At 37.9% G+C, this 17,347-nt stretch overlaps 1 protein-coding gene across 1 annotated transcript in view; it reads left to right on the top strand.

Moving 5' to 3' along the window:
• Ptprc (protein tyrosine phosphatase receptor type C) overlaps positions 1-17,347 on the top strand; it is a 125,061-nt gene that overhangs the window by 104,498 nt on the left and 3,216 nt on the right. Inside the window, exons 24-31 of the mRNA XM_045143475.1 lie at positions 1,652-1,809; positions 2,137-2,272; positions 4,937-5,086; positions 9,063-9,153; positions 11,108-11,241; positions 13,339-13,473; positions 15,177-15,299; positions 15,513-15,691. Of these exons, the coding sequence (XP_044999410.1) occupies positions 1,652-1,809; positions 2,137-2,272; positions 4,937-5,086; positions 9,063-9,153; positions 11,108-11,241; positions 13,339-13,473; positions 15,177-15,299; positions 15,513-15,691 (1,106 nt within the window). The remainder of the gene's footprint in view (positions 1-1,651; positions 1,810-2,136; positions 2,273-4,936; positions 5,087-9,062; positions 9,154-11,107; positions 11,242-13,338; positions 13,474-15,176; positions 15,300-15,512; positions 15,692-17,347) is intronic.

The raw sequence follows: 17,347 nt of genomic DNA, 5'->3' as shown, positions 1-17,347 counted from the left end.
ACAGATGCACTATATTGTTGAATCAATGTTCAATTATTAAGTGAATAAAGTCTTTATTTTCAGTACTCTTACATTCATGGGAAAAATAATTATACAGATGGCATAGTGTATGAGCAATGTAAAAAGGATAAAGTTAGTTCAGAAAATAAAGAGGACAGTGTGACTTTGGTAAGTCAAAATGAAGGTGATTTTGTATTATATGATTCCTTTTGTAGGAAAATTACAGATAGGCACATTTATTAAAGCTAAAAAGTAAATTACTGGTTGCCTTTGGCTGAAGAGTGAGAATGGGAGTGGTGTTACAGAAATTTTCCATAATTAGATACGTACAATGTTCTACTTCATGAATATAATCAAAACACCTTAAGGAGTCAAACTTCTTATCTTAATTGTGTTGTTTAAGACTAGAAGTTTTAACTTTGACTTAAACTTTTCTATGTGTTCTGTTTGTTGGAGGGCTTTTAGTAAATCTAAACATTATTTGTACAAAGTACTGAGATATTTTCTGCAGACTTGTGTACATCCTCCAAGACTCTTCTTGCAGTCCAGTTTGCACTGCTGGTAGAAATCACCCAACCAAGAGCAGCTTCTGGGAAAAAGAGATTTATTTTGGCTTACAGGCTTGAGGGGAAGCTCCACGATGGCAGGGGAAAACGATGGCATGAGCAGAGGGTGGACATCACCCCCTGGCCAACATAAGGTAGACAATAGCAACAGGAGAGTGTGCCAAACACTGGCATGGGGAAACTGGCTATAGCACCCATAAGCCCGCCCCCAGCAATACACTCCCTCCAGGAGTCATTAATTCACAAATATTCATCAGCTGGGAACCTAGCATTCAGAACACCTAAGTTTATGGGGGACGCCTGACTCAAACCACCACACCTCTCTTCAGCTCTAGTGAAGGTTGCTCATGAGGGTCCTGAACAATTGTGTCAGTGGCACATGTATAAATGCCTGTTTCACTATGTCACAAGGGGCCCCAGCAGAGAAATATAGGAGGCTACTCAGAATCTGATGCCCATCTTATCACTGTGATCAGTTGGGCTTCTGTTATTAATGAACTCATGCTAGCTTTTATTGAAAAGCTTGTAAGAAAAATATTGCTCTTACTATCTATCTTATTGAAGTGGATGATTATATTGTATGCACACTGGAGGAATAGACTAACCACATAGTGAAAGACACTTCTACACATGAGAAATAGTCCTTCTTTCAGATGTACTAAATTTTTAAAAGCTGTGAGGATGACCTGTACTTGGCATTTTTATACATATTAACTAAAAATCCACCTACCACTCCAAGTACCCCCTTTTTATGTGTGTTCATTTATTTTTATAAGTTGACTTTACAGCATGAAAGGTCCTAGAGATTTCACCTAAATTTATCTTACCTTGCTCTGCTCATTTATTGTTGCTTGCTGGGTAGGGCATGGGAATCCTGTGCCATCTCTTATGAATGAGTTAATAATTCCTAAGGAGAATATAATCATGGATGAGAAAAAAAGACCAATATTGCCTGAGGTAAAGACCCTTTGGAGCATGTTACATTTACATGAGAATTGTTTCTTGTACTGCTCCTCTTTTCGACATATTTATGTCATGTTGCTTTGAAAAAAAATGTTTCAAAGAAAACATTATCTCTTGACTAGAAGAAAGAAAAAGCAACTAGAAGAGAAGTTACTCATATTCAGTTTACGAGCTGGCCAGACCATGGGGTTCCTGAAGATCCTCACCTGCTCCTCAAGCTGCGAAGGAGAGTGAATGCCTTCAGCAATTTCTTCAGTGGTCCCATTGTGGTACACTGCAGGTATGGACTCCAAAAGATCCAGCAGGCCCACGGGTCTACTTAAACCATTCTCTTTGTGCAGTTAGCATCATCCTCCTATTCGACAAACCAACCTCTGAAACCATCTGCTAGAAGAAACATATTCATTTCGCAAATAAGTTTTGTTTAAATTTTAGTAATTCGTGCTTATAGACATTGATGTGGTACAAATTGATATAATGAATTATAAATGAAGTATCAAGAGATCTAAAGGTGGACATTCCTATTCTTGTCTCTGCTTCACTTTTAACTCCTGTTTCCCTCTTCCTTATCACAATCACACCTCTTCTTTTCTGACCCCTCCTCCAGTGCTGGTGTTGGACGCACAGGCACCTACATTGGAATTGATGCCATGCTGGAAGGCCTGGAAGCAGAAGGCAAGGTGGATGTCTATGGTTATGTGGTCAAGTTGAGGAGACAGAGATGCCTCATGGTTCAAGTGGAGGTACAGTCTAATGTATAATGATTATGCTCAATTATGTTTGGGACTGGTAGGGATAGTAGTCAAATCATTATAAAAAATACACCTTCTTCACAACTACAAAGAGTGGATGAACGTAGTTTTCTTGAAATTCTTGAAAACAAACCATGATAGTCTCTAGTTAGAAGCACTTAGGGGCACTGGGGAGATGACTTGGTAGGTAAAGAGCTGACTGTGTGAGCATGAGGACCTGAGTTTGAAACCACAACACCCACATAAATACTGGGCAGTGGTGTCATGTAACTGTAACTCTAGTGCTGGGACAGTGATGACAAGGGATCCCCAGTTTACTGGCAAGGTAGTCTGTCCATATCCCTGCGCTCTGGGCAACTGGGGGAAGGTACTAATTGACTTCTGGCCTGCATACCTATACACATACACCTGAAGAAAGAGGAGGAGGACGTGTGAGGAGTAGGAGAAAGGAAGTCTTTGACTCCCCAGAACCCACATAAAAAGTTGGTTGTGGCCAGGCACATCTATAACGTCAGTCTGCAGGGAGCCGGTACCTGAAAACCCCTGGGGCTCATTGAAAGCAGGCCTGGGATTGAGGAGCAGACTCCTCAAGGAAAGAAATGCAGGCATGAGCAATCATAGGGCATGAGGTGTTTTGTGTGGGACTCTGCAGGCATACTCATGGGTCCCACACATCTGCACACAGTCATACATACATACAAAAATGCATGCCACACCACACAATACTCTATGTACATGTGCACACATACACTGAAAATACAATGTCAGTTACACACACGAGCCTGAGAAAAGAATAAAGAAGTAGCAACAGATGTGGCAATTTCTCATAAAATAGAGAAGGCAGAATAGTATATAGGTCAAGAGACATTTTTGTTTGTTTGCTTTTGATTCATCCAGACAGTGTCTCATTGTGTATCCTAGGCTAGCCTAGAACTTGCAGCAATACTCTTGCCTCAGCCTCTCAAGAGTTGGGATTCCAAGTGTGAACTCTCATACCCAGTAAAAGTGTAGTTCATTGAACTAGAGTTTAAATGTTCTAATACTGCCTTGAATTCTTAACCCTGTACATTTTTTGATAAGTTTTTAATCTTTCTATATCTCAGTTTAAATTATTCACAAAGTGGAGACAGTGTCACAAAAGTAGCACTTACCTCAAAGATTTATAACCAAACAACAAAGTAGAAGTGTAGCAATGACATAGGTCTAGGCACAAACCAAAGTTCAGTCATTGCAAATGATAGTTACTTAAAATGTCTGTATTAAGCAACTGTGTGTGTGTGAGTATATGTGTGTGTGTGTGTGTGTGTGTGTGTGCGTGTGTGTATGTGTGTGTATGTGTGTGTGTGTAATTAGAAATAGGTGCAAGAATGTTCCTTGTATTGAACATTAAGAATAGCAAAATATTGGAAACACTGTAATAGTAAAAGAATGGAGAAGCACAGTGCAGACATGTGACTTCTTACAGCAAATGCCCCGTTGAAATGCAGAGAACAATATAGTCTGCTTCTCTCGTTTGACGAAGCTCAGAGGAAAATCATTTGTGGATAAATACTGATAATGAATACATGATGCTACTTTTACAGTCTTGAGGAAAACACAAAGGCACAATGCTTTTACATATGTAGATAGATAATAGTGTAGAAGTAAAAAAGTAGATTGATAACCAGAAAAAAAAAAAATGAAGAGTTTTACTTTGTGCAAAATTTAGAGTGGATGGATATAACAACCTTTTTTTTTTTTGGTTTTTCGAGGTAGGGTCTCATTCTAACCCAGGCTGACCTGGAATTCACTATGTAGCTTCAGAGGGCCTCGAACTCATGGCAATCCTACTACCTCTGCCTCCTGAGTGCTGGGATTAAAGGCGTGTGTCACCATGCCCACCTAGGATATAACAACCTTTGGGAACTGGAGTTGGTAGTTAAAAACACTTATCAAAAATTCATTATTTCCTTAAAATCTGGTAAAAAGTTAGAAGCTGCTAGTTTGCAATTAGTACACTAGATATTTTTAAATTTCCTCTAAAAATATTTCTTAAAAACTTCCCTTATATATAATATCAACCTAATTTTCTGATACAATATAAATTTATTAATAATAACAGTTTCAGGGCTGGAGAGATGGCTTAGTGGTTAAGCACTTGCCTGTGAAGCCTAAGGACCCCCGTTCAAGGCTCGGTTCCCCAGGTCCCACGTTAGCCAGATGCACAAGGGGGCGTATGCATCTGGAGTTCGTTTGCAGTGACTGGAAGCCCTGGCGCGCCCATTCTCTCTCTCTCCCTCTATCTGTCTTTCTCCCTGTGTCTGTCGCTCTCAAATAAATAAATAAAAAATGAACAAAAAATATTTAAAAAAAAATAACAGTTTCAATAATAATCTCAGTAGAAAATATCAGACCCTGTTCATATAGTTTTTTGTATGTAATATAAAAGCCATGTGCTATATAATGAAATATCATTGCAAACTATTATATTTTTCTGGACAATAGTCCAAAATAAAATTTTCTCATATTCAAAACTGATTTCCAGGAATATTTACATGTTTACCACACATCTTCTCAATAGAAGAAAATTTATTTATGTGCACATTTATTTATTTGTGTCATATATAGGGCTCTCTATTCAGGTTAATTATATGTTTTTTCCCCTTGATATTGAAGGCACAGTACATCTTGATCCATCAAGCCTTAGTAGAATACAACCAGTTTGGAGAAACAGAAGTGAACTTGTCTGAGTTACATTCATGTCTACAGAACATGAAGAAACGAGATCCGCTCAGTGACCCAACCCCTTTAGAGGCTGAGTTCCAGGTAATGTACAATGGTGGTAATGAGGTAGGAAGGTGAGGCTCAGTGGTAATGCTTATAAGTAACCTAATTGAGTATGGTCTGTTTCTACATGCTGTCTGGGGACTTGGCTAGTCGCCAGTGGTGCACAGATGAGGAAACTACACACAGAGAGTTTAAAAGAAATGTCTGAATTTTCATAGTTATATGAGATTTGTGTGTACTTGGAACTTTCTATCTCTAATGCTTTTACTTCATTAATCTGGGCTAAAAGAAAGTGGCAAACTAAAGTGAACAGCCACAAATGGGTTCACATAGGCAATATAGCATCCCACCTTTGAAAACTGCATCTGGTTTTAGTTTCTAAAGGAAATAATTAGAGGGATTTATGACTCATTAGGAAGCTGAACTGGCTGGGGCTGCTAGACAGAACTTAAAGGGTATGTGTATCCCAACCTGTTTATTAGCCATTATTTTAACTACTAACTGAAGATGGCATTCAGTATGACTTCACAGAGTTCACATACTATCCTCAAATTGCTTAGTTGCCAAAAAGTATTTCGTAACTTTTCTCTCTCCCCTGTAATTTCTAGTTTACTGTTTCTCTGTAAACTACCTTGGTCAACTTAGAGTTTCATAAGAGCAGGAAAATGCTTTCAATTGCATGCAGACTGCTTTGTGCTTAGGACCCACCTGGGAATGAGGTAGAAGGTGGAGTAATAGCATGCCATTTGCCAAGGGAAGGGTAGTAGGTCCAAAGCAGTACTAAACTGAGGACTTCATTGTTGTTTTCTTGCTCTTTTAGCTAGTAACTTTGTCTTACTCTCCATGTTAACCTTAATAATCTACATATCTATGCAGTTGGGTGATGCCATTACATTTTCAAGTGAACAGGACAAGAAGGTATGAGAGAGTATTTGCCAACACACAGGATAGCTGTAAAAGGTAGCTCATAAGATCAGTGACATTAAGTATCTAAGCAGACAGGAAGACTGAAAATAACAATAGAGATATAGATTGGCTGGAGAATTTGGTGACAAGAAGTTCTGTGTGATTGTTTATCCTTTTAAAGACAATGTATTTTAATGTTTAAGTGATACATAATTATATATATTTGAGAGCAGAGTGGGTATCTCAACACATCTATATTCTGTGTGATGATCTGGTTAGAATAATTAGCACTACATTACTTCAAGCCTGCTTGCTTTTAATTTCTGAAGAAAATGAGACTAGTCATCAGGGAAGTATGAGGAAAACCAGAGTGAGGTGAGTGAGGCAAACAGAACTGGAGGGTTGAGGAAGATAAAGAGTAAAACTAGTGCTTCAAAGGAGAAAAACCGTTCTCTAAGCAAAGATTATAAATTGGTAAGAAACTGATGTCCTCTCATTTGCAACTGATAGTCATGAACTTAAAATAGATCAGTCAGTGGCCTGCACTGAACTCTGTGGGCGTGGAAGCTATGAGAACCCATCTAGAGTACAAAACTGATTAAGGAAGAAAAGCGGAGAAAGTTGACAGAGGATCTTTATAAGTGAATCACTACAGCAATGGTTGATAATGAATAAATTGGCTGTGTAAAGGCATGACAGAAAGTTGTATTTGACCAAGTCACTGGAGATTTTGCTAGGTTGGAAGTGCTAGAACAAATGATTGGGAAGAATAGGTGACACTTTCAAAAAGATATGTCTGGAATCATGATTTTAGACATGAAGTAATGTTTGGAATGAAGCAGACAAGCATAGAATGGTGAAAGTAGATGGACGAAGAAAAAAGGAAAGATAAGACAAGAATGTGAAAGGTAAGATGAAGAAACTGGAATGCTAGATCTTTCTCATCGATGATGAAATAATCAAGAGGGCTGAAGGATCTTGAGGAAAAGAACACTACACTGGCCATGTCTTAAACATATTGGGGTGAAGCAAGTTGCGAATCACTAGCTGACACCTCTGAGTAATGATATGAGGGAAGGAGAAGCAAATCCATTGTTCTTTTGAGCATGAAATAAGTGGTCTGCAAGTGAACACATGTAGCAAAGAAATTATAAGTGTTACTCAGACTCTGAGGCAAATGAAATGTGAAAGTATTACAGTCAAGTTCACATTGCTGCCAGAAATCACCCAACCAAGATCAGTTTGTGCGGGGGAAAAAAAAAAACAAGCAGGTTCATTTGGTTTATAGACTCAAGTGGAAGCTCCATGATGGCAGGAGAAATGGTGGCATGAGCAGATGGTGGACATCACCCATTGACCAACATCAGATGGACTACAGGAACAGGAGAGTGTGCCAAACACTGGCATGGGGAAACTGGCTATAATACCCCATAAGCCTTTTCCCAACAATACACTGCCTCCAGAAGGTTTAATTTCCAATTGCCATCAGCTGGGGAGACTATCATTAAGAATACCTAAGTTTGTGGAAGACGCCTGAATCAAACCACCACAGAACAGAATTCAGTTTCTTGTTAGTATCCTCATGTGTCATCCACTTGATATGAATTAAATTATACTAAAAGAGGGAAATAGGGAAAATTGTAAAGGAATTGTTAGTCCAAGAGGTTAGGATCAACTTTTGCTAATTTAAAAAAGAAAAGAAAAGAAGAGAAAAAAAACACTGCAAGGCAGAAAGGAAGGCATTGATTACTGATATACAACTGGGTTTTGTTTGAGAATATTGGTAACCACTCAGGAATAAAATTATGTGTAATACAGATGGTTTGAGAGGCTTAGACCTGTGCTGGTGCCTTACAGAAGCAGAGCCTGAGGAATGAAAAATCTTGATCCATTAGTTTCTCCTTTAGCCCTTGATATTTGCTACTAGAGGGCAGTGTCTACTGGGTGACCTCTCACAAGAATAAAGGGTTAGCCTTCCCGTAGCAGCTGGATTCTGTATTAGTCATATTGCTTATTGTGATGATGAACAAGAAGCAACTTAAGGGAGGAGAGCTTATTTCAGCTCATGGTTTGATAGTTTAGTCTATAATGAGAGAGGTCATAGTATAATAGTGGCTCTTTGATTTGGTGGCAGGAGCATGAGGCTGATGCATATTTCCTTGATAAACATGCCATATTTCTGACTCTCTAATATTCTGAGGTCTCTGCTACAAGTTAGGCTGTACTTTCACAACACCGTGCACAGCCTACTCAGGAGCTTCATGCAGGGAATCACAATGTTACATAATGTCTGGTCTCAGTGTCTTTCTGGACTCTTGACAAATGATTCCATAACACCCTCAGTCTTGCATCATCCATTTCTTCCTTAACCAGTGTTATTACTGATACCAAGATCTGCTGCCAGGTTGAGATATAACCTGTTCCCTTTGGACCACATGTATGTCTTTGTGGCTGAGATTGGGCATACATTTCCTTAGGTAGCCTTGCTGGGACAGAAGAGGCTTTCTTTATCTGAATTACTTTCATTTTAAATAACAGTTTTTCAACTGAGTTTATATAGTTACATTCTGGAGCTCAGTGTAGTCTTACCCTAAAGGCATCTTTCCCATTACTTCAGTTCTTATTATTTAAGATAATTTGCCATTGTTATTGTTGTGTGGATAATGTAGAACATTGGCATAGCACAATCATCTTGCATAAGAACAAACCATGGTATCTTGTTATAAAGCAGCTCTTAAAATATTTTACTAGGTCAAAAATGTATATTTGTAGTCCTAACTCACGTGTCTTCCCAGTCTCAGCCACAAAAACATACACAGGCCTTTGCAGATGTGGTCCAAGGGGGCCACGGTACATCACAATGTGGCAACAGATCATGGTATTACCTATATAATGTCTAGTTTTTGTGCCATGTAAGGGTACTAAAATCCTAAACAGGTAAAAAGAAAAAAAATCAGATTCAAACTTAAAAACTGTGACCAACAGGGCATGTAGGCAAATTTTACAAGATCGGATGGGATGGTTTTCTTTAGGGAGTATCTCAAGCCATACTAGTGAGTAAGGAAGTATTTAGAATTTAACGTAAGTTTCTTATATATTTTTTTCATAGAGACTTCCTACATATAGGAGCTGGAGGACACAACACATTGGAAATCAAGAGGAAAATAAAAAGAAAAACAGGAATTCTAATGTCATTCCATGTAGGTATTTATTTATTTTTTTTTTTTTGACTTTTTGTCTCAGATAGAGTTAAGCTATCTTTTGGGTTTATACAATATGAGATATGCACAATGACCTTGAAGTGTGTTTTCAACATTTGGTTGACAATGTAGAAATCAATAAATTATTTTAACTTTAATTTTTGAAAGTTATTTTAACCCTAAACATTTTCAATAAACTTTGGAGATTCTATTATAGTGTTCCCCTAAGCAATTTTTCTTCCAGAAATAATTCATAAGAAAGAGGAAACCTCCGAGGGTGGGAGAAGAAAGGCTGGGTCTCTCTGCTTGTTTTCTCTTGTTTGTTTATTTTATTTATTTATTTATTTATTTAAGAGCTACAGAGAGAGAAAGAGAGAGAGAGAGAGGGAATGGGCGCACCAGGGCCTCCAGCCACTGCAAACAAACTGAACTCCAGATGCATGCACCCCCTTGTGCATCTGGCTGATGTGGGTCCTGGGGAATCCAGTCTCAAACCAGGGTCTTTAGGCTTCACAAGCAATTGCTTAACCGCTAAGCCACCTCTCCAGCCCTGCTTGTTTTAGAGCATTTCAGGACAATAGGTAGTGCAGACATTGCCTAAATTTTCCCCTTTATCTCTTATAAGTGGAAGATTGGAAGTAGGTGGAAAATACACAATAAGATATCAATCATTAAATTTAACACAAGAAATATGCACAGGTGTTAGAATGTAAATTCTGTTTAAGTATATTGATCAGATAACACCTGGTATTGCTTTAATTACATTCAGCTGCTTTTCCAAAATTAGCATAGATAAAATATAAGCCAAGGTAATAAATTAGACAGCCAGATAAATCACATCAGTGCATGACTGACCTAGTTAATTTCTATAGAAGTCCTTATGAGTATAGTTAAAGTATACAGTGATAATGATAGAGTTGAACAAATCCTGACCAGATTATTACACATTTAAATATTGAGAAAAAGGAAAGTAATTTCTAGACTGAATAACAACTAATCTGAGAAACTAACTTAGTAGTACTGTTAATTTAATATCAATGGATTAGAATTGAGAAGAAAACAAATCTAAGCTATGAGCTTTTTAATGTGTCACCTAAAGTGACAATATTCCATGGAAAACTTAGGTATCTAGTTCAAGACTGAACAGTCATACCATAGTGATCCATATTTATTATGATTCATGTTATTTTTTTTCCTGTCTCTTTTTGGTGGGCTAGTGCTTTTTGACTTCAGAAACATTTTTTTGTTGTTGTTCATCTTTATTTATTTATTTGAGAGTGACAGACAGAGAGAGAAAGAGGCAGATAGAAAGAGAGCCAATGGGAGCTCCAGGGCTTCCAGCCACTGCAAACGAACTCCAGTCGCGTGGGCCCCCTTGTGCATCTGGCTAACGTGGTTCCTGGGGAATCTAGGCTTCACAGGCAAGCGCTTAACCGCTAAGCCATCTCTCCAGAAACAATTTTTTTAAAAGTATTTTTAAAAATTTATTTATTTGAGAGAGAGAGGCAGATAGATTGATAGATAGGTAGATGGATAGATAGAGAATGGGCATGCCAGGGCCTCCAGCCACTGCAAACAAATTCCAGACCTTGTGGATCTGGCTTAGGTGGGTCCTAGGGAATCAAACCTGGTCCTTTGGCTTTACAGGCAAGTGCCTTAACCACTAAACCATCTCTCCAGCCCTAAAATGACTTTTTTTTTTTAAATCAATGAGAATTATAGTTTATAAATAATCTCATTGCATGTAGATCGGCACATTTCATTTACTTTTTAGTATCTGCATGCCAGTCTGGCAGATGTGTGATTACATTACTTTTAGTGCTCTGTGCTGGCAATTGAGCCCAGGGGAATGTTCATGTTCAGTGTACTCTGCACAACGAAATGAAACCCAGGGCCCTGATTATTGTCAAAGGAAGACCTTCTACTGTTTATTTATTTTTATGTTTTTACATAGATGATTTTAACAGAGTGCCACTGAAACATGAGCTGGAGATGAGCAAGGAGAGTGATCAGGACTCCGACGAATCTTCTGATGATGACAGTGACTCAGAGGAAACAAGCAGATACATCAATGCATCCTTTGTAATGGTGGGTTTTAATGGCCTGTGACCCAGGATCTAACCATTTTGCAATTATATCCATGTCCTTTTCTCCATTTTTTTTACAATTTTATAAATGAATGATAAACATGATAATACATGCTCATGGCATAAAAGTTTAATTTTTAATACTAAATTTAAAGTTATGCAATTTTAAAATGTCAAACTTAATGAATTAGAGTGCTACTGATTATATTTTATGACAAATGTAACAATAATTATTAATTTTCAAAATAAAATTTTAGCAAGCACAACTATTAGAAAATGTTTATTCCAATGCAGATTCTTATGTAAGCTAAAATAATAAATTTGTAGAGTGAAGTAATTTTAATACTTTTACTCAGATTCACTCCGCTTAATTAGGCTTAGTAGGGTCATCCTAGTGTTTCCTCTACCGTTTTGTCTAGTTTCTGAAAGCCTCTTAGAGTAGGTGAGTCTGTGTTACATATCTTCTTAAAAAATAAGCTGAAGATACAGATGAGTAAATTGTAGTCATACAATAAATACTTATACATGAATTTGGACATATTTATTTTTTACTTTTCCTAAAATACACATTCAGTGACTGTTTGTTTAGTTGTGCTATGTCATAAGAATGTATAGATGCCAGTTAAAGTGAATGATGAATTTTTTATTACTGACAACTTCCATAATTATAGACAAGAAACCATGATAATTCTACCTCCCAACACTTTCCCCTTCATAACTTCACTCTGTATCATCTTTTCCTCCTATTATACTGGTCTTTTGTAGGTAGTACCAGGCACTGTGAGGCCATGGATATCTAGGCCATTTTGTGTCTGGAAGAGTTCCTTGTAAGGAGTCCTATCCTTCCTTTGGCTCTTACATTCTTCCCACCACCTCACCCACAATGGACCTTGGAAGATGTGATAGTGTCGTTTCAGGGCTGAGCATTCCTCTGTCACTTCTTCTCAGCACTATGATTTAAAATTTTTATTTAGTAATTTACAAACACAGAGAAACAGAAGGAGGGAGAGAGATAGAGAAAGACAGAGAAAGAATGAGTGTAACAGGACCACTATCTGCTGCCAATGAACTCCAGATGCATGTGCAACTTTGTGCATCTGGCTTTACATGGGTACTGGGCAACTGAACCTGGATCCTTAGGCTTAATTGCTTAGTCATCTCTCCAGCCTAAGAAACTCATTTTTACAGTAATGAAAACTTTTATAGAAAATTATTATTACAATTAATTATCAGCTTTTTTGGTTTTGTTTACTTTTATTTATTTATTGGAGAGCAACAGACAGAGACAGAAAGAGGCAGAAAGAAAGTGAGAGAGAATGGGTGCGCCAGGGCCTCCAGCCACTGCAAACAAACTGAACTCCAGACGCGTGGGCCCCCTTGTGCATCTGGCTAAGTGGGTCCCGGGGAATCTAGGCTTCATGGGAAAGTGCTTAACTGCTAAGCCATCTCTCCAGCAGCCCCCCTCCTTTTTTTTTTTTAAGTAGGAGCTTCCTAGCCCAGGCTGAACTGGAACTCATGTAGCCAGCCACAGGCTGGGCTTGAACTCAAAGCAACCATCGTACCTCAGCTTCCCTTGTGCCTGAATGAGAAAAACAAACAAAACAAACAAACAAACAAACAAAAAACCCCTCATTTGTTAAGAAGAAAATATGGTATTAATTTCACATCATTAGCTAAGAATTATATGAATAATCTTTTTTATAAATATAACACTTAGAACTAGGAATCTTTTTAAAAATATTTTTGTGTATTTTCATTTATTTATTTGAGAGTGACAGACAGAAAGAAAGAAGCAGAGAGAGAGAGAGAGAGAGAGAATGGGCACGCCAGGGCCTCTAGCCGCTGCAAACGAACTCCAGACGCATGCGCCCCCTTGTGCATCTGGTTAACGTGGATCCTGGGGAATCGAGCCTCGAACCGGGGTCCTTAGGCTTCATGGGCAAGCACACAACCGCTAAGCCATCTCTCCAGCCCAGAACTAGGAATCTTAATGCTTGTATATAATATCACTGATATCAAATTATTTTTCCAATGTTTAAGAGCTCTTTGCTCTCTTTTCAGTATTGATATTAACAAAGCTTTACCTTTGTATTTTTAGAGTTACTGGAAACCAGAAATGATGATTGCAGCCCAAGGACCACTGAAAGAGACCGTCAGTGACTTTTGGCAGATGATACTCCAAAGAAAAGTCAGAGTGATTGTTATGCTGACAGAGCTTACAAGTGGAGACCAGGTGATTTTTAGAAATATTTTTATTAATTTATTTATTTATAAGGAGAGGGAGAGGAGAGAATGTGTGTGCTAGGACCTGTAGCCACTGCAAAGGAACTTCAGACACATGTGCCACCTTGTGCATCAGACTTTACATGAGTGCTTGGGAATCAATCCCATTTCCTTAGGCTTTGAAGGCCTGAGCCATTTCTCCAGCCCCAGGTTTTTTATTGAGAATTAAAAAATATGTATATTATACAATGTCATTTGCCATTCTTTGATTATTCAATTGCAGTGCTACAATATTTGGCTCTATCTATCACACAAGTGTATTTGTTTTGTTTGGCTTAGGTCACCTGTCATCAGTCAGTGTCTGATTCTCAGTTTCTCCAAGATTGGTCCTCTCCTAGATTCCTCAGTGCTCACTGATGTACTACAGCACTGATGTGTCAGTGTTTACAACAGGCAGCTATAAGTTATCTCTATTTTTCCTCAAGATAAAGCCTTAATTCCTTGCCTGACATTTAAGACTTTCAAAAGACAGACTTCCTTATGCCTTTGCACTTTCCTCCCAATTTTTGATGTTTTGAAATGAGTTTTTACTTTTGGCTAGTAGGTTTATGGACCCAATCTGAGCATAGACTAAGCCTTAATCTGGAAACGTTCCACATTCCTGAATGGACCTTCTGTTCCTCTCTTGACTCTATTCCTCTGGCAAGACAAAACTGTATCTTTCTTCTTGGTTCCCATGCAATGGGTCTTGTAGTAAAATTATATAATTTAAGGTGAGCCTAAGATGAACTTTCATTTTTTTTTTTTTTTACTTTATTCAAGTCAACTTTGTGATATTTTCTTTTTATAACCGTCGGTATCTATAAAATTTTCCAGTGAGAAATCCTTTTTTCTTTTTGTTAGTTTATACCATAGTCTCTAAGTGTATAAAGGCTTATTTAATAAAAACTCCCAAGAGCATACATAAAGATCTATGATTCTTTCTCGCCTTTCTTCTCTGTGCTCCAGTCTCTCCTCTCTTCTTCTCAACAACTTGTTATTATTTATTCATTCTTTAAACATGAATATACACTGAAATTTGCAACAGTGAGTTGCAGCATTCTTTTCTCTCATCTAAACTGAAAGCCAAGGACCTCAATGATAACACAGATGGAAAGGATCATTGCCAGCAGCTGTGGGGTGGCAGTAGGGGCAGAAAACACTCCTGTGATTCCCTTTCTTTCCAATCTGACCTTAAACTTAAGTATTTACTTGGCTCAGCTGCTCTTTAAGTTGGTCATCAAGATGCTGAGCCTAGTCTGCAAACAACACAGATTCTTTCCCAGTCCAATGGAGGTACCGCGTGACCTGAGTTAATGGAATGGTCGTGTCTGATATGACCCAGTCAATAGATTTTGAAGAGGTGGTGGTGTGCATATAGAAAGAGGAACAAATCCCAAAGACTTACACCAGGGAAGACAGAGGACCTATTCCTGGCCACTTTGGCTGTTCCCAAGGAAACATCATGTATTTACTTGATGGATCTTCACCATACCTGAAATATTTTTCATATTTTTATATTTTACTGAAGAAGTTTCATTTTTGGAACACAACAATTTTAATTTAATAGAAATAGGAAAGAGAGAGAGCATTTTGAGATTTTTTTTCTTGATACTTTAAATAACAAACAACTTATGTAGAACCTGTTAAAACATGTTTTTTTTTCTCAACTAGGAATTCTGTGCTCAGTATTGGGGAGAAGGAACGCAAACACACGGAGACATGGAAGTGGAACTCAAAGACACAAAAAAGTCTCCATCTTATACTCTGCGTGTATTTGAATTGAGACATTCAAAGGTAGATAAACTTCTGAAAGTATTTTTGCTGTAATAACTCTGATAGCAAAACCAAAATTGCTCTATGTAATCAAGCCCATCATCTGCTTAATGTTTCAGAAAAAAACCCTTCTGTATTATTTAAATGTAAAACATTATGAAGAAAATGTAACTATCAAACTATAAACTGGACCAAAAAAAGTGGAGCTAGTGTTCTCTTCCCTTCTGATTTTAGAGGAAAGACCCTCGGACTGTATACCAGTACCAGTACAAAGCTTGGAATGCAGAGCGGCTTCCTGCTGAACCCAGAGAATTAGTTTCCATGATTCAGGCACTCAAACAGAAGCTCCCTCAAAGGAATCCTGCTGAAGGGAATAAGTGTCACAAGAATGTGTCCATCCTAATTCACTGCAGGTGGGTGGGATATGCTTTGACAGTCACACTTCTTTTTTAATTTTTTTATTAATTTTTTGTTAAATAGTTTTGTACTCAGTGAACACAGTCAAGTTGGTACCATTATTAGGCTCATCCATGTACTACCCCCTCCCCCTGGCCCCTCCTTGTTGAGGTATATGGGTCATGCACTGTGGAGTTAGCTCACAGTATGGGTAGGAGAAATGTCTCTGCGTATCATGACCCAACATGTGGCTCTGACATTCTTTCTGGCCCCCCTTCCGCAAAATTTCCCTGATCCATGTTGGGTTCATTTTTGGTCTGCTTCAGTGATGAGATCTGGATCTCTGGATATCTGATATGGTAGGAGTTGATTGTTCTCTGTGTTGATCTCCTTCACCCTTGTTCTGGTACCCCTTTCACCAAGAGAACACCAACCTTTCTTGTTTTGCCTATTGTTCTCAGTTTCATCTGGGGCCCTTTTGAGGTATGATGGGATGGTTCTCTCCTTAGGATTTGCATCTATCTGTAAAAGAGAAGCAGATTCTCCAACGGAGAGTAATGTTAGCACCAGACAAATGGGATAATCCTTATTTATTTTTATAGATAATTTAATAGGTATAGGCCCACTTGTAGCCCATGGTTGGTGGTTGCTTGATAATGGAGAGTGGGCTCATGTTTGAATATGGTTCCCAGCTCCAGCTATCGGTCTCCTACCACTGACGGGATCAGTTAGCCAAATCAAGAGCAGTTGGTTTCCCACCATTGCTGTGTGCCACTATTGCAATTGTGTGAGCATCACAACAGGTTATTTGCTGCTAAGTAGGTTAGACCATGAGTTGCTTGGATAGATATTGGTCATTTTCCCCCACTTGCCCATGTAGCAGCTCCTGGGGACTGACTCACTTCCAGCTTCCAGACATGGCATTCCACTTTTCTTGTCAACCACATATGGTGTCTTCAGCAGTATGGTCTTAGACTTCTTTTTTGACACTTTCTCTTAAATTCTTTTTGTCCTGATATGTAAAATGCAGTGAAAATCTTTTATGAAGTCATTAATTATTTTATCTTCCTACCATCATGATAAAATTGAAAAGAAATGATGATTACAGCTCAATAATTTAGGCAGTTATTTTAAAAATATTATTTCATGTCATCTTTGATTCCTTGTTGCCCAGCATTGAGCCTGGAATGCCATCTGTGGTGAATGAATACAAGGATACAGCAGGATGAAGGGGCAGATCACATGTATATTCAACCTATTCTACTAGAAGACATAAAATACATGGCTTCTATTAATATTTTTTGTTAATTATGAAATCGAATCCCAGTGTTTGCAAACTTGATTTTGAGCCCATTGTTTGCTTTTCTAAGCAGATCCACAAAGGACTTTAGTAAAGATAATAACACCTGATTTTATCAATTTTTGTTATGCAAACTTTTAAATTTTACCTGGAGAAGAGGCCAGCAATCCACCTTAAGATATTGAAAAAATCCATAATATGAAAAGCATACATCAATATTAAAATAAATGAGTAATGAAAATCACAGATGTAAATCTAGTGAAGTGTTTTTAGAATTCATTAACACATTTCATTATTATTGGCACTACACATATAAAATCAAGCTCTCAGAGATATACTTCTTTCAGTATTCATCTACATTTTAAATTGATAT

Source organism: Jaculus jaculus, chromosome 1 (genome assembly GCF_020740685.1).
Source record: "Jaculus jaculus isolate mJacJac1 chromosome 1, mJacJac1.mat.Y.cur, whole genome shotgun sequence".
Lineage (NCBI taxonomy): Eukaryota > Metazoa > Chordata > Mammalia > Rodentia > Dipodidae > Jaculus > Jaculus jaculus.
This window is presented reverse-complemented; position numbering and strand designations above follow the sequence as displayed.